Raw genomic sequence first — 23,787 nt, forward strand, 5'->3', positions numbered from 1 at the left:
GGGAATACTTGGACTGGAACAATTTTTGGTATGTCGTATGTGTCAAAGAAAAATCCACATGATTGCCAGGACACAAGGTTTTTCAGCACAACATTGCCCAGAGCATCACACTGTCGTTACCGGCATGCCTACTTTCCATAGTGAAGCAGGGGTCAGCATGGGCACTCTGACAAGTCTGTGGTTACTCAGCCCCTTACACACCTAGCTGTGATGCACTGTGGGTTCTGAAGCCTTTCTGTCATTGGCAGAAATAACTTTTTTAGCTAACCAGTATCTCTTCTATGGGATTGGACAGAACAGGCTAGCCCTTGCTTCTCATGTGGATACATGAGCCTTGGAGACCAATAACTCTGTCACCACTTCACCGGTTGTCTTCCCTTGGACTACATTTGGTAGGTACTAACCTCTGCATCCCAGGAACACAATAGAAGACCTGCAGTTGAAGGGAGGTGCTCTAACTTGCTAATTTCTCCTGCTTTTACAGTTTACAGTTCCACAGTAAGTACAGTGAAAGGATAAAACCATTTATTTTCATTTCGGCATACGCTCTTATCCAGAGCGACTTACATTTTTATCTCATTATACATCTGAGCAATTGAGGGTTAAGGGCCTTGCTCAAGGGCCTAACAGTGGCAACTTGGTGGTTGTGGGGTTTGAACCTGGGATCTTCTGAACCGTAGTCCAATGCCTTAACCACTGAGCTACCCCTGAATAAACATAGAATTGTATACAAGCTTGTAGCACGGACGAACAGGCCATAATTCCAAGATTACATTTAAAAATAAAAATTATAAAAAGCTCTAGGTATCTAGTAGGTGCACTAAGATTTTTAAGAATAGTAAAAGCACAAGTTATACCAAATAACAAATACTAATTTTAATAATACCTTTTTAATAAGGGATAACCAATTAAAATATTTTTTAAAACATTATTATTTGCACCATTTGCTACTAGTGATGCTGATGTTACTGTATTCGCACAACTACGTAAGCTCTTCTTTCGCCCAGCACCAGTTAAATCTAGACTGAATTTGCTCCAATCACGGCACACACCGAACCGAACGTCCTGTTCCGAGCGCTACAAATTCGATTACACGCACTGGTACATTCCCTACTGTTTATGTATGTTAATATACAAAAATAACCCTGTAGCAATATTCTACTGCATATTACTTTAGGCTTATGGAATTATTTTTGTTTTATATTTATATATTGTGGGCTTTTTTTATACATACAATTTGCTGTCGCTTGTATTTTTCCTTCCACAATTTTATGGCAATTCAGGTTATCATGTGATACTAGAGGTTGGATATTTTTAACTCACTGTATATTGTTATCCACATATTGTGTGTCTGTGTATATGCAGTATGAATGAGATTACAATAACTAGAGACTTGATACCTGAAAGCTCTTGGGGTTAAGGCTGCGAGGGTTCTCAGAAGCCGTCTTCAATTTGCCGTCCACCGTTTTCATTAGGTTCTCCGTATCCCTGACGTATTGCAAATCCCGGTATGTCCTTAAATCCAGAACTTCCATAGACTGGGTAATATTCTGGACCTGTCGATATACACACACAAACAGACAAACACACACACACACACACACACCAAGGTTACTGCAAGTTAAGCCTTTGAGTTTGTTTGGGTCTGAAAGGATCGCATGGCCTCTACCTCAAGCCTCTATTAGTTCAACACACACAAACACACACACAAACACAGACACACAGACACACACACATACACGCAGACAAGCACACAGCATGGAGTGTTATTATAAAAGGAGCCAGTAGAAGTTGTTACATTCTGAAGAAAGCCTCGAGATGTCATGTTGAGAGGGACTGACCCCAGGTGTCCTCATTAGTGTGTTTTATAAGACAGAGGTGTACGGGTCTCACAGTTGCTGCCTGAGCTCCCCACACACACTTTATCTGATTTCATTGAGGGTAGCTATGTGAATGTGTGTGAAATAGAAAAAAGGAGAGAGAGAGAGCGAGAAAGAGAGAGAGAGAGAGAGAGAGAGAGAGAGAGAGAGAGAGAGAGTTTCAGACCTGATAAAGTTCACACATTTGGTGCAGGAGTTCTATACTTTAGCGCTGAAGTCATCACTCTAAAATAAGTCAAAAACGTGTCTTCATTTGTTTCCATAAAAAAAAATATATATATAGAAGATGAACCCAGACTGATTGCATAAGCTGTTGGAAGTTTCCAGCATTAACTTGCCCCACCCTATTCTTCCCCTATCACATTAGTAACCTTTCAGCTGGTGCCCTCATCTCAACTCGCCTTTGCTGTTTGAAAGATGCACTAATGTGGCACACTCGCTTTCTGTCGAGGTAAATGGAGAATGGCTTCAGTTCATCAGTGTGAAATATAATCCAGATTTGATTTAAGATTATACATTTACATCTACTTCTATATAATTCAGTTCAATTTTATATATAGCACTGTATATAGCACTACAAACTGTAGTACTATATACTGAAGGTTTACAGAATCAAAAGAAAATTAAGAAAATGAGTTTAAAATGTGTAAGAAAATATGTATAAATCAGAATCATCAGATGGTGGCAAGGAAAACCTCCCTGGGATGGCCATAGAAAGAAACCATGAGAGGAACCAGACTCAACAGGGAACCCATCCTCATTTGGGTGATATCAGATAGGGATTGATTTGCAGTCATACTGTGTGTTAGGAGGCTGGAAGTTCAGTATAACAGGAGAAGTGTTGAAGTATATATGGAGTCCAGGTAAAAAACAGTTTGTACTGTAGGAATTTTATGGTAAAATGGAACAGTCACTGCATTCACCCCAAGCAGACCACACGGGGCCTCCATGCAAGGTGGAGAGATCTCCAAACAGAAGCAGGGCACCAGGATATGTAAATAGTGTCTAAAGCTAAAATTATTTATTTTTTTAAATATTGTTATTATATATTATTGTATAATATTATTATAATTATTATTATAAAATCATTGCTCTGTTTTGATTAACCAGTTACAGTAGAAACTCTGCAGATTATTGTGGCATTTCTTATTCTTTTTTCAGTTATTATAAACAAATTAGATTATTAAACTTTTCTTTTTTTTCTTTCTCTGTGTCAAGTGAGGGATCTCCTTTTCTGACATGACTATACAGTAAAAAGGATCATACTGTACATTCTGTTCTAATTCTCTATTTATTAACCATAGTGTTAACTGTTACAATCCCATCAATACATATTAATTTACAGTCTTTGGGTGTCCACTTAATTGCACCAAAATGATCACATACTTTCATTCTCTTATTATTAATAGTACAACTTGATAGTGGATCTTGCTGGTGAATAGGTATTTAAGTTCCTTGAATCTTCATTTACATTTTTTTATTTTATTTTGCACAATAGTACACCTTAATTTGCAGTTCTGATGTTTCCACATGACTGTACTACTATAATCAGTGTATCATAGTTTTTTTTCTATTTGTTTTTTTATTCTTTTTCTCATTGTGATTTTAAGCTTGCTTAAATATTCTTCTACAGTATATCTTGTTGCTTGTATTTGCTTGTATAATCTGTGAACTTGCTGCTGTTATGTTAAAATATCTGAGATTACTAAAGTTATATATCTATCTATCTCAAATTCAAATTTTATTTGACACATACACAGTCATACACAGTACGATATGCAGTGAAATGCTTATACGACCGCCGGTGACCTTAAAAAGAAAATAAAAAACTATCTAAGGAATAAATATTAATAAAAGAAATAAAATACAAAGGAAAATAAATGTAACTAGTAAAATTAACAACTGTACAAATAAGGGCATGTAAAAATATCACAAAAATAGAATATAGGAATATGGGGGGAAATATATATATATATATATATATATATATATATATATATATATATATATATATATGAGCTGGTATACACCTCACAAATGATCATTTATATTTTTCTTACATTAGGAACCAATGTAATTGGCTCTAACAGCACTTACAGCTGTATAGAATCAGGGGGCTGTTCTTAACAGATCTTCATTTCAAGATTCTTAGCTGTTTGCCTGTGGGACAGTCCACCTTCAGGGCCTGGTTAAAGAGATTTCTATTTATAATGTGAAAACATGGAGGACAAAACACTAGCCATACTGGCATGACAACAAATTTAGTATTTGTCTACAAACTACTTGCATGACTGTGCTAATTTGCCTTTAGGTGTGAATGAGTTTGTTAATGTGTGTGTGTGTGTGTGTGTGTGTGTGTGTGTGTGTGTGTGTGTGTGTGTGTGTGTGTGTGTGTGTGTGTGCGGGTAGTGCCCTGCGATAGACTGGTAAGTATTCCCACCTCACGCCCAGTGTAGTGGCACTCTGTGAGTAATTGTCATAATTTTAGACACAATAATGCTAAGGGAAACACACTAATTGTGCCTGCAAAACATGAATCCAAAAATGCTTGTTTTGAAAAATTACAGGAGGGAGTACATTCTTTTTCCAAACAAAAAAATAATCAGATATAGTATAAAAATTGTTTTATGCTCTAAAAAACACAACCGACGCAAGTAAAGAACAAATTGAAAACCAGGAACGTATATAGAGTGAATCTACAGTACAACTTTCTTTTTTGATAATGTCATTTAGAAAGAGTGCTTGAAGCCCCTGAGCAGCAGCTGATCAAGAGTAAAAATGTCAGCTGTACCTGGTATTAAGTCACAGTCCTGGTTACAGTGATCAATAATTCAGTAATATATTCAATATGCACTGTGTTATATGCGTTTTACATTATGGCCTTTTCCCAGCACTGCTCATTATTCTTCACTCGTGTTGGCAGGTTTCAGGGAATTTCATCGTACACATGCTAGACAGGTTTTTACTGGCTAACAGAGAGTGACTAAGTGTTTATGGTAAATGGCTACCAGTCTGAAAAAGAGGCGGATTCAGGTACTCATTGATTTCTTCAGACTCCCTTGACTTTTCACCGTCTCCTTTCAGCTCCCAGGATAAACCCTTCCACTTGAGCGTGATATCAATATCTAGATACCCTGCACACCCTCTGCCTTTTTTTTCTCTCTTCCTGTCAGTCTAAGGAGTTGGTCAGCCATCTGTATTGTTGTGCTTCTCTCATGCTTTCACATGACGTACTTGCGGCATGTGTGGAATTTTAATGGCAGCAGTTCGAAGATAAAGTGTTTGACCGCAGTCAGGTTACATGGAGAGGAATATAGACTTGGAGATGAAGAGATAAAGCAGAGAAGATGGAAACGTTGATGGAGTAGAAAATCAGATAGACGAGGCAGGAGGGAGATGAATTAGGAGATAAAGGGAGCAGAGTTTAATATTCATTCTCATAGGCACCCCATTGATTAAACTGCAGATATGTTGAGGCAAAAACGCACCTCTTCCATAGCATTACCTCTTCTCTTTCTTTTTATCTATCCCTCCAATTTCACATTGGCCTATTTTTCTTTCTCTTTCTCCCCCACCATCTCAGGTCTTGTTGTATGGCATATAAAAAAAAAACAACCTCGGGTGATCCTCCCATATAGATTTCTTTTCTTCAGCACAAACGCCAACATGTCCTAATTAGTGTTGAGATTCACTGTTGTGGTCAGTAAACTATTGTCCTTCAATGCACTCTGTTGTAGCATACATTCCTCGGGCAGTAACACAAGCTCAGAATTGGACAATTTGATGGAAAAAAAAATCACGATTATTTTGACACATATCATGACTGCGATTTAAACTGTGATATGTAATTATTAAATGTATCCAAACCTAGTTATTTAGACTAACAGCAAATAATTGGACAAATGATTATTAAGATATTAATTAAATTATTGAAGATCATGTTTGCCAGTATTTATAACTCAAAATTCTTTTAACAAAATTATTGACAATCCCTAAATAAATTTGTGACCTTATGTAATACGTTGCAGTCTTCAGTGATTAAATAATTGCACAGACTCTATCACAATTTAGATTTTTTATGTGCAACATTACTGGAGATATGATACAGCAAGGCATCACCTTGATACGCAAAATTAAAACAGTCTAAGCTTGAAATTAGTTTAAATAATGGCATATTTGTTTATATTTTATCTCCTCATGAGAAAAATTTAGACTTAGACTTTAAGCTGTAATTTCCTTTTCACTGTAATCAGCTACCCAGGCCATCATTAAAGTAATGAAATCTGTGTATGTTTGGATTGGAACACAATAGTATTATCTAGTATCTGTGTGGCTTAATGTATAGAAACATACAGGTTTTTTGTATTTTTACAGCTCAGTAAGGCAATGGTTAGATCAGGTTATAAGAGCAATTCACAGAAGGAAAAACAAAATAACAATAAAATAAATAGACTGAAAAAAGGTGGGAAACTATGTTTTTATCAGTCTTTGAGTGGGAACCTTGATGAAATCTGGCAACCCATTCTACAAACTTCCAACAGTCAAAAAACTGTCATTTAATGGCAGTAAAAACCATAGAATTTTTAAGGTGTTTTTGTTGCATCCTGTGGGATGACGGTCCTGACACACAAACCTAGCCTGGAGCTTTTTTGCAAGATTTCAGGAAGAAATGAATAAATAAATAATCAGAATACCTCACCTAGTGTTCATATGTGGATTTTTGTTTATTTACGTTGTATTATCTGTTCAATCTAAATAACATATTCAAATTTACTGCATTTATAATAATGGAGAATTAATATTTCATTCCAAAGTATTTAATGGTTTAAAATCATGTCATGTTTACCTGTTCATTTGATTTCACATAAACCCTATCCATGAATATGAATGTCAGTGGATGTACTGTATTTTTCAGTAGCTTGAGTTATGATGCAGTGGCAGAGCCTAATATTTACCTACATTTGCATAACATTATGTTTTTTGAGATAATCAACTAGTCAACTAATCAAAATAATTTAGTCAAAAATCAATTTATATTCTTAAAACTTTGATTTCATGCGGTGTAAACATGAGTGCCAAAATTCTGTTTCCCATTTGCTATGGAAGTCACAAAACATTAACTTGTTTCAGTCTTCAATGCGAAGAAGTCCAAGTAAAATTTTATTTATGCATTCTGTTTGAAAAGAAAGATTTAACATCATATCTAAAGGAAAATGTTGTTGTTTTAGTCAAATTGTCATTTCTGCTTGTTTTTCCAAATCTCTGATGCTAACATGCTAGGTGAAACTTATCTTACGCTACAATGAAATTTAAGTCATACTGTCTTTTTTTTTTAAAGTAATTTAACAACGCACTTGAGGGGAAATGTTGATTTTCTTGACAATTCTGTCCGATTTTATTTGCAAAGCAATATCAATTTCTGTCTCTTAGGCTAAGATGCTAAAAAATAAATCCAGTAGAGTGAATTTTTAGTCCTAGAGTTTTGATTTCAGTAATTTATCAACGCATCTGAGGGAAATGTTGATATTTTAAACAATTTGGTCTTGTTTCCACCATCACTCTTTACATTGTCTATTATAACGCAGGATTTCAGCTACATGCTAGCTAGCTAACTCATAAGCCTGTGTCATTCGGGCTCTTTCTTGTGCAGCTCCCATACATTGCTGTTGCTTAGCAACAGTGTTCTCATGACTTTAAAAACTTGAATGTTAAGCTTATTGTGTGTTCACCAGCAAGTAAGACTTTTGTGACATTGTGTGTGTTGTCAAGGCAGTTCAGACACTGTGCGAGATTGTAAGTATGTGTGTCTGTGTGCTCCATTTTCTGCTTTCTTGGATTATTTTTAACTTTTTTATTATGTCTTTTTCTTACTCTTAGTCTGGTGGGGAGAAAGAATTCAAGGGGACGACTAAATCAATCTAATTTCACAGCGGTATTTAGGACATGCCCTCTTTTTGAAGCACACCTACCTCATGTACTTACAAACCTTCACTAATGGAGAACATGAGAATTAATGGAGAACTAATCGTTTGACCTAGTCGACTAAGATCTATTAGTTGAACCTGTGTGTAGGTGTGGAGGTGAGCTTTGGTATAAATTCAAATACCTTTGCATCTTTGTGTGTGTGTGTTTGTGTGTGTGTGCATGCATGTGTGTGGGGGGTGTTAAAAGCTGTTCTACATTAGTTATTAAAAGGCTGTGAATGTAGCTATAAATATAAAGGAGTAAAATATGAAGAAAATGTTGCTATAGGAAAATAATCAATATTTTTCCAGTGACGGAAACTGCTTGTCTTGTCACGTTTTCTTCCTCTTATACCTCGGCAATTTGCCAAGAAACACTTTTGCTTGTTGCGTCCCTTATTAGACATTTTATTATGGTAAACTATACTGTAGCTCGGTGGAACGGTAACATAGTGGTTAGGACTGCTCCTCCAGGGTTGGGTTCAATTCACCCGTTGTGTTTGAATGACTGGTGTTGAGCTGGCAACCCTGATCCCTTAAGTAACGGCCACAGAAACGACAAATATATCTCCAGGGTAGGGAGCATATGTCACCCGATGTGCCATGTGGTATGGAAATGGACCAAAATACCAAAATTTATAAAACTATAGTTTATCCCATGATATACCATATAATTAACATTGACATTTCGTACTTTACAAAGTGCCAGGGTAGGTACTACTGTATGGTACTGTGCTCACAATAGTACTGTGGTATGTACAGTACCACTATACTAAATAAATTACTAAATAAATATTACAGTACCACCAGGTATATACAGTAATATGGTAAAATAGTTATCTATATTAGATAACCTGTTAAAGTTTGGTCATGTAGCCACTGTGCTACCCAATAAGTACCATGGTATTTACCAAAGTACTAAGTATTAACATCAGTAGAGCACTGCTAGATGTTACCAGATCAATACTTTTATAGGACATATATACATGTTTAACATATTTTTGTCAGTATCCTGGTAAGTGTTCGATATTATCATTCTACAGTACATGTACCGTTGTATCATGGCAGAACCGTGTACCATAGTATATACCATATCGGCAAATACTGTAAGTGCCATGATAGTGTCATAAATACCATGAGAAATAAGTACCACTGTGCATATACCAAGGTAAAAATTTCTTAGGGGTTAAAATTGTAACTGTAGAGAGATTTAGAGATCAGATTTCTCTAGTATTTGTTGTAGTACCACATCAACAGCAGTCCATATGTACTTGTAGATGTGTATTTTGTTGATTTAGTGCATGTCAGCTGGCGAGCGATGGCTAGCTGTGCAGCGTGTTAGAAAACACACACCTTCTCCATGAGCTGGCGGAGCTGGCGACTGCGTGGGTCTCGATTACACATGTTCTGGGCCGGAGCCACCACCGTGCAGATACACTTTCCATCCGCATCCTGTGCCGAGCTGTAGATCTGCCAGCCTTCCTCCGGGCTTGGGTATAAGGCCTGGAGAGAAAGAGATGGAGAGAGGGAATGTAATCAGGAGCATAAAAGGGAAACGGTGAGAGATGGAAAGGGACGAAGTATGGATGCATCTGTTTGTGAGCGGCATTACCCCTAATCAGGTTGGACACTCGGTGGAAAGGGAGATGCTTGAAATCGATGAAGCTGCTATCTGGACGGGAGTGTGTGAGAATAAATGCATCTCTTTTAGCCCTATTAGAAATGCTTGCCAGCATATATACACATACACACAAAGCTATACACGACAAAAAGAGGTAAAAATAGAATAAAATGGATTGAAATAATGCATCAGAATATCTCTTCCTCCCTTGTCTCTACTCAGAAGGTGTACTGTGCTCGACTCCACTCTTCCCCCAATACACGCACAACATTGGATTAAAATGTCTTGGTGGACAGGGTGCTATGTGATAAGAGTGTAAACTAGCTACCTCCCTGTGTGCTAGCAAAGCTTTCTGCCACATCTTATTACCACCACTGACCCCACAAACTTCATCAGCGTCCTCCGCACCCCCTCCCTCTCTTTCTCTAACCTCCCTTCAGTTTTCACCTTACTCCCACAATTTTTTGCCATCGTTTATTATCTCAGTGTCCTCTTCCACCCTTGCTGTCTTCATTCTGTCTCCATTTCCATCCCCCGTGGCTTTACCCTACTCATCTATTCAAGAGCAGTTTTATCTGTGCACTCGGGGATCCCTATTTTCAGCAGCAAATTCTCCACCCCCAAAAATAAACTTCACCTAAACTGACACGAGAGCTTAACTATCTAAAAATACAGTGCAAGCACATTCAGTGCCCTGCTAGACTACCACACACATGTATACAGCTATTTATCTTTTTCTATTTAGGCTTCCTGCAGTGCTTGAGGATATGCTAGACGCTTTTCTCTTTGGTTCTTTTTTCCCAGAATTCCCAGGGTGTGACCAAGTGGGAGGACGCAGAGTGTGAGCCAATGCCAGCCAATTTGATGTAAATTATCCTCATATTCTTTAAGTATGTTTTTTTTTTTTTTTTTTTTAATGAACTCCAGGACATTTTGTTTCTCTGGACGAACCCTTAAGGGTTCAGATATTAAAGAACTTTAAAAAAGAGCCCTTTTCTATATGAAAGAGTTCCAAGTAGAAATAGTTTAACTAGCAAGAAAACTGTAAATTGATGATTGTCAAATTATAAAGAGCTTTGATTAGAAAGGGACCCATGAAAAAACAAATAAACGATTACTATCATTTATACCATGTCATTGTTGTTTACTTGATTCAGATTAGAAAGGTATTGATTAACTTGGGTTTAGATTAATATTATTCAACACCAATGTCATCACTTCTACAGTTACTCTTACATAGGGACTTTAATTGTGAAAACAAGTTTAAAAATGTGATTTTTTTATATTATACTGTAGGTTTTTTTTTTTCTACAAAGATGCTCAACAATTAAACATTTGGCCTTCTGAGAGAACTAATATTCATAAAAATCTTCTCTTATTTTTGATGTCTGTTATTTTTTTTCTTACTTTTTAAAGAAAAATCTCTTTTTTAATTTTCTCCTGTGCAAGAAGAAATTTCACGAGTATTAGAGAGCACTCTTACCAAGACAAGAAATAAAAAGTAACATTTTCACAGTTTGCAAATTGTTCCTTCAATGCTCAGAAACAGTTTTAAAATGAAGAAACAAAGAATTGGTTCATATAATCAAATTTAGATTATGATATGGTTTTAGAGGAATTATAATGATTGTATTGTATAATCTGTGGACTAAAGAGATAATATTGGTCAACAGATTTCAATTAAGACTATAAAACCAAGCTTCTGAATGGCTTACAGATTGCTGCAGGACGCATTGTCCATTCCAGGTTTACACAGATCAGACGTTTTTAAAGATTGCACACATGAGACAGAAGAATAAATTGCTACAAGCACTATAAAACAACATGATTATATACTGTATTTAAAAAATACACAACTTTAGAAAACTCAATCCATGTCCCAGCAAAGCACCTTTTTAAAAAATTCTTTGCGTCGCTCAACTGACACGTCAATCACAGCACTACAGTTCTTTTGCCAAATGCCAGATTTTTTATTTTCCTGTAACACCAGGGATTAGGCTCTGGAAGATCATTACGTTTATCACAAAGTACTTTTATTTCACTACTGATGAAAAACTTCACTATTTCTTCTTCTGCTTAACACCTCTCCAGCTCTAACACCGGATTTGCACACGGCAAGACATGCACCTGCCTTTATATTGTGTTTAGGGGCATTACTAATGCCAATTACTTACTAATTCTCTGCTAATCCTAAGCGCCCCCAATGTAAGATCAAATGGGATTCATCAATCCGCTCACCTGAGTAAGAGCAGATTGGGCTGGTGAAGAACATTGGATGCATCTGGCATTGAGTGCTCTTAATTTCTCATCTCATGACAGAAAATTAAGAGAAATTTAAGCAAATGTTGCTGCATGCAGTCTATTATCCCATAAGTGATCCAGTTATGTAAGGGGTTAAAATGATCTTCCCCCTGCCCCTTTAGACTCTTTTAAAAATTACAGGTTTGTACCTTTTGAATTCAGCACTGAGGTCTTCCTTTTCCTGTGTGTGCACTTTACAGTAGGTTTCTTATGAATAATTATACAATAATGGAACAGGGAATAGATATTACGCACTAGATGCAGCGACCCGGCCAAACATTTTCTCATTTAGCTGATGCTTTTGTCCGAAGCCCAGCTGTAAGCAGGGATTCTGCTGCAGCCATTTGGTTGATGGCTTTTTCTACAGAGGAAGTGGCAAGCATGAGACGGGACCTTTTTTTTACCCAATTTTAAACTAATTCCATTTGTGCGAGTTGTTGCCAATTCCCACGACAATATCTATATCTCTTCCTGTCACACATTAGCTACCAACCAGACAAGGTTAGAACTGAGCTAACACACAAAAAAAAAACTAGCCACATAGCAGCTGTACACATAGTGTATATGGTGTATACATGAGCTAACACACATCCAAAATTATATGACAAACGATAATCAGGGCATTCTTCCAAGCAGTAAATGATTACCTAATATGGACATATCGTATATAGTAGGCCTACAAATTGAGAATTGAAACTCGATACGCCACCTAAACACCATCATACATATACCACCAACCAAACAACATTTGGAACACAAGGAATAGAGTGTCTCATAATTAAATAAAAGTATGTTTTTATTTATACAAAGTTTATTTACAATGATCCTTGTCACAAAGCAGCTTTAAAAAATTACAAATGCATGGAAACAATGCAATTTTGTCCCTGATGATCAAGCTGAGGGCGACGGTGGCAAGGAAAACCTCCCTGAGACAATAGAAAGAAACCCTGAGAAGAACCAGATTCTCCTAAAACAGGGAACCCATCCTCATTTGGGTGATATCAGATATTAGATCTTTTTCATAATCAATTTATCAGTGCTTCAGGGTCACTAATGCTTCCTGCAAAGCTGTCCCATGTGGGTTTCATCTGTGTTCCACTGGTGTCCTCTAACCTCCAAAAGAACCGGTTTGGTTACCCATATTAACCCCTGGGTGTGCAGGAATGTTTGCATGCATGGTGACCTGAAATGGGCTGCCATCACATCCCATACACAACCCATGTTCGGTGTACCCAGGATTCATAGCAATTCTTATCCTTATATAAAGAGCTAAGTGAAGGTGGACAAATAAATGACTACATAAACCAAGAAGAGAAAAAGTCTTGAAAGTAATTTAGAGAAAATCTGATTGTTCATTAAGAAAGTTACTGTTGCAATGAACTAGCAAATATGAAAAAGTATAATGTGATTCAACATTTGGGAGGAAAATTAATAAAACACTTCAGGATTATGATTTTCATCCACTACAACATCCTATTACTGATTAGAAGGATAGTGAGACTGTCAACTTCACAGGAAATATGTGAAGGAAAAAAATCATGTCTTAGTATCATTATACTTAATTGCTATGATTAATAGTAAAAGTGGGAACTCACAGGATTGGGACTAAACAGCTGTGTGTCCATAAGAATCTACTTGTTAGTGAGACTAATTAGAAAAAAGCCGTCTTGTGGTCTGATGAGTCCAGGGTGACTCTATTCCAGAGGAATGGGTGTGTCAGGGTAACATGATGCACCCATCATACATAGTGGAAACTGTACAAGCCCTGAAGACAGTGTTATGATCTGGGTTCGCTTCAGTTGGTCAGGTTTAGGCTCAGCCATGTTATGTGGCAATAAAATGTCAAAAAGTCAGCTGATGACCTCAATGTAATGACCAGGTTATCACATACTGTATATGCATTGTTGTTGTTGTTGTTGTTGCTTTCGTTCCTGATGGCATGTTCCAGGTCTGTTACAGATTGTGTAAGAGTGGGAGCATAGGGATTGATTTTCACTCATGAACTGACCACTTGGTGGAATGTAATTCTGGATTTTCTTTTTTTTTTTTTTTTTTTACAAGATAGTGTAATTACTGTGTTAAAATACTTTATTATGCATTCTTTATATAATTTCATCATAAGTTTCATTATTTTTTTAATCACTAAAATATAATCATATGTAAAATCTCAGAACACGATGAGTATTAAAAAAGGTACAAAACACAGGTCTCAGCTTAAAATCCTAGACAGTTTTTACATCAGTATCTAAAAAAAAAAAAAAAAACATACGCAAGCCCACTGTCCTTTGAGCGATCCATCCAGACAACCAAGACATCTGAGCTTAGCCGCGGCTGCTCCTTTATTACTGGGGTATTTGCGGGCTATCTCCAGACGAGACAAAACACCTCTCCCTTCAGCCCACGAGCACATCTAATCTTATCTTCTCCAATTTCTCCTAGCAGTGGAACACTGCAGCCTTGCCCTAAACTCTGTTTCGTCTTAACCCGTTGCTCCTGCAGCTTCCTGTCAGATGCATTTTAGCTTCAGATTTGAGGTCCCGTCCATAGCCCCAAGCAGCCTGCAACCTCTCAGTACAATATCATGTCCCATCAGTCACCTGAGCAGCATGTGTTCATCACACGAGGCAGGAGGAAGCGCTGCATGTGACAGGCACGGAATAGAGCAAGATGGAGAGGAACTGCAGCTAGCGGGGAGTCCACTGGAATTATTTTGCTTCCCTATTAATTTCGATAAAAAACACTCGACTAATGCTGTGAATAAGGCAGAGGTGACCAAGGCGCATGGGCAGAACTGGTTTCATGCAAATATCTAAAATCTGTTTAGTGCTCCATATATGCATATCTGGAATTAAATTTGAATCTAAAGTGGGCGTGGCCTACCCCAGTCAATCAGCAAGGTCTGTCAGTTATTTTTTAATTGGTATCAGGACAGCTTTTTTTAAACAGTTATTGTTCCTTTCTACATGCTTGTAATATTTTCTCACAAATTTAATTGGCTCTATTTCCAATATATAAACAAACAAGTAGCCTAATTTAATGCACTGATCCAAGCAAAGCAGCTAATAAGGACTGCTTCACATTCATGTTAATGAAGGTCATCTTTGTTTGAGTTTTTTTTTTTTTTTTTTCGTGTGTTCTGCAGGATCTCAGCCCCGATACACACTTCCAGTCTTAATCAAATGCCCTGAGAAACTTTCTGTCCTGTAAAACAAACACAACAAATAGTCTGCCACCTGTTGGTATGTGCATTTGTATTCATTTTAAACAGATTATCTGATCAATTTCACTACTGTATTCACACTGAGTTTTATCCCTAACTGGCAGCATATGCCACTTTAAACACCTGTATGCCCGGGAATGACTCATATTCGAATTTAGGAGCCGTTTCTCTGGGCCACTGTGTATAGATTTGTGATCATGTGTGTGCAGCTATGGTGGAGAATATTTTCTGCTACGCAAGGTAAAGTTTTTTTTTAATAAGATGTCATGTCTTAGGTCCAAATTATAGGTTAAGGTTTCATTGATTGTATGTGTGTGTGTGTTTGAATCTGCACACCGGCTAAGGGTTTTCAGAGCATCAGACATGTTCATCTTCAAGATGATTAACATGCTTGAGATGATGGACATGTCCGTACAGTTTTGTGTGTAAATTCTTGAGCTTACTCCCATGTGGACCACGTGAACCTCCATGTCCATCTCCAGTTGTTCAGATTATGATAGAGCTACATGTATAGCTTTATTTCTTAACTTTATATACAGTATAGTACTGTGCAAAAGGCTTTTCATTTCATCATTTTTTGCTTCCAAAGAGACAGACTTTCTTGTATTTAATGTAGTCTTAAAGAATATTTCACCAGACTTTCTGAGGGCCTTTTCATCTCTTCAGTCCCTGTACCTGAACAGGCTTAGAGTCATGTTCTCTAACTTAAGGCATGAACCAGTGAGAAACAGGTGCAGATGATGAGAGACGATCAGGCGGGTGGTTACTATACTGGTGATGCTGAATGCTCTGGTTGGAACAGACAAGCGGGGAAATGAGGTTGCTGCTGAGGTCGTTTTTATTGTATCTTTAGCCTGTTACAGTAAAAGATTTGCTTCCATTTATTTCCTTTTAATCTGAATCATTTAATTATATTCTACATTTTATTTTTATACTAATATGAAAAAATTAGAGTGGCTCAAAAAGTTTGCAGAGTACTGTATATAGGAGAATATTGTCAGATATGATGCTTATGGGACACACAAAGGCTACAGAAATGAGGACAAAGTGTTAGCCTTGGTTGATTGCTGTGGTATAAGTGGAACATGAAACTCTGCGACAATGTCAATTGATAAAAGCGCTATACAAATAAAATTAAATTGAATACAATTAAATCGTGTTTGTTCTAGAAAAGCATCTGCAGATAAGAAATAGGGAAATGTCTAACTTGGAGTACTTGCTCTTTCAACAGGAAACACTTCCAACCCTGTGCAACACTCTTCCAAAGTATAAGTTCAGCTTTTCTGCTATTTTTAACAAAAAAACAACGATACGTATTGAAGAAGGTGTGTTAGTACAGGAAATAAAAGCCTGTCTCAAGGAAATGCCTATAAAGCTAAAACAGTGCATACTTTTCCCTGTAAATGTGTTCCAAATGTCCATAATGTTTCAGAAATTAGATTCCAGATTGCAAAAATTTCTGTATCAGGTTATAAAAAAATAAGTTCAAGCTACATACGGTGTGCTAAAAGAAGCGTATAAGAGTCCTAGAGCTTTTAAAATAAGAAGACGATAAATAAATAAATGAGTAAATAACCAGTTTCCCAGGAGTGTCCAAAATCGTACCCTTTGTTGCCAAGTGGGCGGGTGTTCATTTTAAACCCTGCAGGTATGTAAAGCCAGTGAGCGTGAAGCACAAAGCTGACAGGTGGGTGTGTGCAACAAGGCAGTAGTGTTAGAAACACATTATAGACATTATCGAGCACTGGCGCTAGATAAGGACGTGAAGTCTCCCTCCAGTCAATAAAAGCGTCACCAAGGTTTCCATGCAGATTCAGTCACCACAGATTGTTATAGGAAAAACACCTTATTTAAAAAGTGATTATATTTCACATGGATAATGGCAAAGCGTAAAGCCGAGGTGTTGAGGAAATGATGGACAAGATGGCAAATTCATCGGAAGCGATGAGATTCTTGAAATGGTTAGAGATTTCTGTCAGGAGCAGCACATTTAATCCCACATGTCCAGTTAACACGACGCTGCCCCTCTGTCTTCCGACACACAGAAATGTCAGGCTAAACGTAGAAAACAGGACACACTAATGGCTTTATCAAGCAGCACAAGACACAGAAGAGGAATGGAGCTGGCAGGTAAGGATGGTGGTGGGGGGGATGGTGGAAGATGGCCTGGGAGGTCAAGAGAAAGAAACCGAGCGGTAGCAGGTTTAGAGTATCAGGCTAAAAGGATGTGAGAATGAAAACGAAAAGAAAGACTGACATGGGGCGGAATGAAAGTGGAGAGCTGCGGAGGGTGATGGCAAGCTTTGATTTTAAGGGGCGCTTGGCACTTTCTCCCACACTCAGCCTATCCTTTGCCAAACAGTGACACCAGTTCTATTACAGCCATTACCCATGAGGACCTGCTGCAGCAATCTGTCCATCTTTTGCTGTCTATTTTATGCAGGATTTCATTTTCAAGTTCCACAAGCATTCCATCATCGCGCTGCTGCCAAACCAGAAAGCATCAATATTACAATAACAGATTCGACACTCCATATAAAACAAATATCCACTCTCTCACTCGTGTACTCACATCCTCCAATCTCTCTTTCTGTCTCTGTCTGAATGACCTTTACTGGTCCTCCTTTTGCAATCATGTCCCTTTGTTCTACTCGGCTGGCAAACGCCACATGTGCCCTCCCCCTCACCCCTCTTTCATCCACCACCATCCTCCCACTCTCTCTCTCTCTCTCCCACTGTCTCTCTCTCTCTCTCTCTCGTTGTCTCTCCTGAGTCAATCACCATATCGGCATTCAATTGAGCAATCAATGTGCAGCTCGATAGCCCTGAGAGCTACAATTCAGGGTGACCTGGCGCTTCTGCCAGCTCTTGGTTTCCAGCAGAGCGAGGGTGAGATTAACCAATTAGAGACGTGTGCGAGCTGCAGGCAAGATGGAGTCGCAAGCTCATTTCATTAGCCCGACCCTAAGGGCTTGTGACTATAAAGTCAGGGGATAAAACGAGGTCGTAAATCGGCTGTGCCCAAGTTTACGAGCATGACGGGAAGTCTATTAGAAGTTTCAGAAGGCTGGGGCGGGCAGGAGGACAAAAACGGGGGGTGTACAGTCCCCTCTAAAAGTATTCCAATGGCAAAGAAAATTTAATTTGTTTATGCTGTACAATGAATCAATTGGGTTTAGATTAAGAAAGAAATGTGAAATTAGATCAGCATTTTAGCTTTCATTTCAATTGCATGGGTACGAATAACTATGGTTTCAAAATGGTAGCCTGCTATGTTTCCAATGCACTCCGACATCATTAGCTATGGAGCAGAAAGGCTAAATATGGTAAGGCTATCTGGCACATTGGGCAACGGGTACCGCCATCCTATGTTGTTTCTATGACAGTTACTTAAGGATTCGGGTTTCCAGCTCAATGCCCAATTGTTATTTACATACTACAGGTCATTTGGGAATGTCAATTAGCCTAACCTGCGTGTCTTTGGACTGTGGGAGGAAACCGGAGTACCCGGAGAAAACCTACCAAACATGGAGCCTGGAGGTACAGAGCAACAGTGCTAATGCTAACCATGCCGCCTTATGCATATGCACTTTTATTTATATATTCTTTAGGTTAAGCATTGTGCTAGTAACTTTGGTCATCTCTCACATTTATGTCATGTCTACTGACCTTATGCACATAAGGTCTTCTATGAGCATGTATGTTTTATATAAGAACCTCTACAGCTACCTAAGTTTGGCTAAGGAAGGCTATGAATAGTTACAGATAAACGTATGGAAAGATACAGTGGACCTACGAACCATTAAAAGCCATAACACCTCCACAAATCAGTAGATGCATGCAAACTACAAATCACTAAGTCAACCTGACACCCCCATCTAAACCACTCTCACCTTACTACTATCATACAGCAAGACAAGGACGCAAAACGCGTCCCAAAACGCACTGCTAGCCCAACTAAGGACTTCACACTACCTTTGGAATAACAGGTAGAAGGTTTTAGATTAGCCAAGTCAATCAGCAGAGCTTAACGAAACCAAGTGCATTTCAGGTACCTCTAGAAGGGGGATTGAATAGAATAAAATAAAATAAAAGAACAAGCCTGGCAAATCTTCACAACAAAAGAAAACAATTTAATGATAGCAGGCAGTCATCTGCGTGACCAAATGTCAATTAATTGTAAATGTCAAGAATTGAAAACTGAAATTTTGATCAATTATCTCACGTTCATCTCTTAACCTCAAACTCAAATGTCAACAAGAATTGCATTTTCCCTTCCAATGCTTTCAAAAGAGACTGTATCTTTAAGTTTTCCCTCTTAGCTCCAGGTCTTAGGTGTTATATTCTATTCATGATCTTTTCAGCTCTCTTGCTCTCTCTTCCATCATGATGCCTTTCACGCAGTCACATCCTGATTGCAGTGCACTAGCCTAAGGGTAGCAGAAAAACCTGTCACGCTCTCTCTTTTTCTCTCCTCTATTGTCCTTTCCTTTCCTGAGTCCCCTTCCCTTGTCCTTTATATGCTATTGTGGTCGACTAAATGGTTACCCATTTAGCCATCTTTAGTTTTCTTTCTCACTCTTATGACGCTTCATTGTCCTAATCTGACAGGTTTAATGATAACAAGCTAGCTTTGTTATTTATAATGTTTCATTATATCGCATGGTTGGCTAGTCATTTATGCTAACATAACCTTGACCCATGGTAGCTATCTTTTTGAAAGCACAGGCTAAAACTGTTCAGCTAGCTTTGCTATCTGGTTTACTTTATTTTTCAGACAAAGATTTAGTTATAAGTGATTCATTTCCTTATTATCGTGAATATATTATTATTCAGGTTAATATTGCTAATATTTCTTGTGGCATGGTTAGCTAGCTGTGTGTATACCTGCTGTACTTATTAAGTTTAAGTGTACTGTTAAAACCTTATAGCTATTAGCTGTTATCAGTGTTGGGGACGTTACTTTTTAAAGTAACTAATTACATTACAAATTTACTGTCATTAAAAAGTAATCAGTTACATTACAGCGTTACTTTCTGACAAAAGTAACTAGTTAGAGTACTTTTCCATTGCAGAAAAAAAACTCCTTTGCGAAACCTCAAGACCTTTATAATTATTCTACCATTATCACTCAGCAAAGTTTGGCCCATAATCTGTTAACAACTAATACCCCTATCTCACCTACATAGTTTCGCGGGGTGGCCGTAAGTACGGTTCATCATTATTTACTGCGAGTTTTTGACGCTGTGATTAGTTTTCCATCTTTCTGTGCGTCGGTCCTCGCATAGTCCACCCGCATAGGTGAGATAGGGGTATAACAGGAAGAATAACAGAGGGGGCGGGTTATCGGGGCGGGGCTTGTAGGATGACTTTCACACATACACACACACTAACGGATTGGGAATGACTGCTGTCTGGCTCACGGATTACATAAATTGTCTGCATAACTGGTTACATTTTTTTTTAATAACTAAATAACTGAGTACTTAAATGGCGGACCTGACGTGTTAGATTACTCATTACATCAAAAAAGTAATCCAAGTACTCTACTTTGTAACGCATTACACCTAACAGTGGCTGTTATCATAGAGCATGACTGGACTCGCTCTCCGGTTGCTGCATTTTTAGCACTACTTGCCTATGACCGGATCACTAAAGAATATTTAACACTATATTACAGTAAAATAATTTGGGAGATGCAACCCTTGGTAATACGATATGTGCCAAAATATACAGTACTGAACCTTGTGCAACCTTGTGCATCATGCAAAACCTTGTGCATTTGTGTTTGTCAACAGGGCATACTGTAGCTCTAGGAACACTTGTTTCCAGTAATAAAAAGGAAGTTGTGTTGTGCATCTCTTGTTGTGCATCTGTTGTTGTCTTGACAAAGGAAAAAGTATTCATAGTTAAGTATTATTTCCATTCATACGGAAGTGGTCTGGAACGTGGATCAAGTTTTAAAAACGTGCCAGAACAATTCCTTCCCATACGATAAAATCCGGTCCACTGATCTTACACTACCTGCTGCCTATTTCTGGGGAATGTTAAAGGAGAGTGTGTTCAACTGTGAAGATCCGTCACGTACCATGCCTGCATTATGCGAGCAAATCGTCTCCTTTTGCAGGAGTCTTCAGCAACCTTTGATCCGGAAATCTGAGTAGAGAATCTGCGTCAACAATACGAACACTGTCTATACACACACTTTGAACACTTACATTACGCATACTGTAGTAAATCAACATGCTAATAGTATGTATGTTAGTTTCTTTCAGGAGAAATAAACTCATATTTATGTCCGTCTCAAACAGAATTCTAAACCCTGTCAGTAACTTAAGGGAGCAAAGATGTGGTTGGACATAGTGCAAATAGATGTAAGTCGCCATAAATCCTCTAAATAAAGGTTGCCTTTGCATTGGACATGTTATTTAATCATCAAGTCAAAAGGTTGGAAACCTTCTTATTCTACGGTTACTTCACTACCTAATGCCATATGAGTTATTTTCGTAGTTGTTGTATTGTAGTTTTGTTGCATTATGTTGAGAAATAAATCCAAATCTGACTGGTACTGTATGCATACACTTCAAGCACTTGAATGTTCTTAACAGAACATTAACTACCTGTAATTCTTAACCACATTACCAAAGACAATGTTCCTGTATGCAAAAACCTTCTTGACAATAAACCTGATAAATAAATCTGATTTAGGACCTTGCTGGTTAAGCAATAAAATCCTGATTGACAGTAAAGCTTTTCAGGATGGAGAACTTCTTTGATTTTTTTTTTCTTTATGAAATACCAATCTGCATATTTCTTTCCTTTTAACAAAAAAAAAACGATTGGAAAGGAATGTTCTGTTTTACAATGGCCAAATCGTAACTTAATTGTTTCTTGGGCATCTGTCAACATTTTATAAATTCATTGATGAACAAACAGTACATTCCATCACGATTGTTCTAAATAAAAAAAAAACTGAAACCCTTTAAAATGCTAATAGTAACTTCACCACTGCATTCAGTACGTTTTTATAGCAGCATGAATTGTTTAATTGGGATGCTAGTGTACTGGTGTACCAGTGTGTTTAACAAATGTTGTCCTCTGATGTGTGTTTGTATTCTCACGTGATAACATGTTCATTACCCACAATAACCTCACTTTACGACCAGAACCACTCTCTAAATAAGTTCATGTTTGTGCACTGGCGTGTGTATGCGTTGGCGTGCCAGTTTGGTGCGTTGGTGGGTTTGGCACAGGCGATGCTTCTGGCTCTGGCTTCATCCCATGCTGAGGTCCCTGCTAAGCAGACTGCACGCTCTGACTCAGCCCAGCTTGTGTTCTGGCCATATGGTGCTCTCTTTACAGGCAGATACAGGCAGGAGGCACATCACCACAACAACATGGCTCTAATTCCCACTGAGCTACTAGTTTAGCCAGTAAAGGGGAATTTCTCACATTATTTTTCCATGTTTGGTACCGTAATCGTCTCCCTAAGGCACTGGATCCGTCCACACACATAATATTAACGCTCCATCTCTGGGTCTAATGAGGCCGTGCTGCGGTTGTGCGTGAGGATCCAGCTTTTGTTGGGCTTGCTCTTTTGAAGCAGACGTGATTCTCCTCAGGCCTGTGCCTCATTGCTCTCTTATTAGACTAGAATCAAAGAGATAGTGTGCCTTGGTATTGGCCTTTGAACTAGGAACGCACACCCAGCATCCACCCACACACTCACACCCAAGCTAGCGACAAAGCTGATGTGTCTTTCTATACAACCACACACAGTATGCGGTTGTGGTTACTCGACAAAGCCTGCTCATAAAATCCAGGATCATTTGAAATAGGCTTCCTTAAATCAGACACAGGTGAATCATGCTCAGTGGATACTTTGACAAAACCCAGGTGATGACTTTAAAACTACCTTAGGCCTTACAGGTCTCACATGTACCGCCTGAACACTGCCTGGCCAAAAAGATCTCAAATAAGACTAATTGAATATAATAAATAAACAAAATAATTTATTATATGGGCATACAAAGATGAAGAAAAAATTATACAGTATAAGGAAATAAATATGTGGCAAGATATCAAAGGAAATATTTTAGCCCATTTCTGGTAGTACATTAGTGCTGTTGTATAAAATATTTTGCACTTGCGACATGATCATTAACTAATAAGAAATTTATTATATTCTTAGTAAATTATCTGAATGGTGCAAATGCCATACTTCTAGGTTGCTCAGAGCCCACTGCAGTTGTTCCTGTGTGCAATCTGCTCACACCTGATCCTTAAAGTTCGACAGATAACTTGTAGCCAACATGCAGAAGTGATGCCTGTGGGAACCGTACACACAATCATTCACCAACACATTGCGGTCATTTCTGTGTCTTCCACATACTCTGTGTATATTTACGATAAACTATCGAGTTGATTGGCTTTGTTGAGTAGCACGTTAAGCCACGCTCACTTTGAGGGCAAAAGCGCTAAAAAACGATGCCTTCTGTGAGAGTATTTTGAGCCAGTTTTGTGAGATGCTGTGACAAAATCAGCTGGACAGACATACAGATATACAGACATACAGACAGAAATTGTATTGTCTTTTGATCGTGTAAAGCTGCTTTGCAACAATGACAACTGTTAAAAGCGCTATACAAATCAAATTTAATTTAAAAAAATTATTCAAACTTTTGACTGGTACTGTACAGTATATAACTTTCCAAAGTTTTCACTAAACTAAAAAAAAGATCAGAGAAAAAAGTTTTCTCTGTGGCTGAACTTAAAAAAGATACCCACTGAATAAAGCTTTTA

The 23,787-nt window shown here is 37.9% G+C and overlaps 1 protein-coding gene across 2 annotated transcripts in view; it reads right to left on the reverse strand.

Moving 5' to 3' along the window:
• olfm2a (olfactomedin 2a) overlaps window positions 1-23,787 on the reverse strand; it is a 142,072-nt gene that overhangs the window by 22,058 nt on the left and 96,227 nt on the right. For both annotated transcript variants that reach the window (XM_053491269.1, XM_053491268.1), the window contains exons 2-3: window positions 9,197-9,346; window positions 1,401-1,556 (exon numbers count right to left, since the gene is read on the reverse strand). In XM_053491269.1, coding sequence (XP_053347244.1) covers window positions 1,401-1,556; window positions 9,197-9,346 — 306 coding nt within the window. The remainder of the gene's footprint in view (window positions 1-1,400; window positions 1,557-9,196; window positions 9,347-23,787) is intronic.

Source organism: Clarias gariepinus, chromosome 3 (assembly GCF_024256425.1).
Source record: "Clarias gariepinus isolate MV-2021 ecotype Netherlands chromosome 3, CGAR_prim_01v2, whole genome shotgun sequence".
Lineage (NCBI taxonomy): Eukaryota > Metazoa > Chordata > Actinopteri > Siluriformes > Clariidae > Clarias > Clarias gariepinus.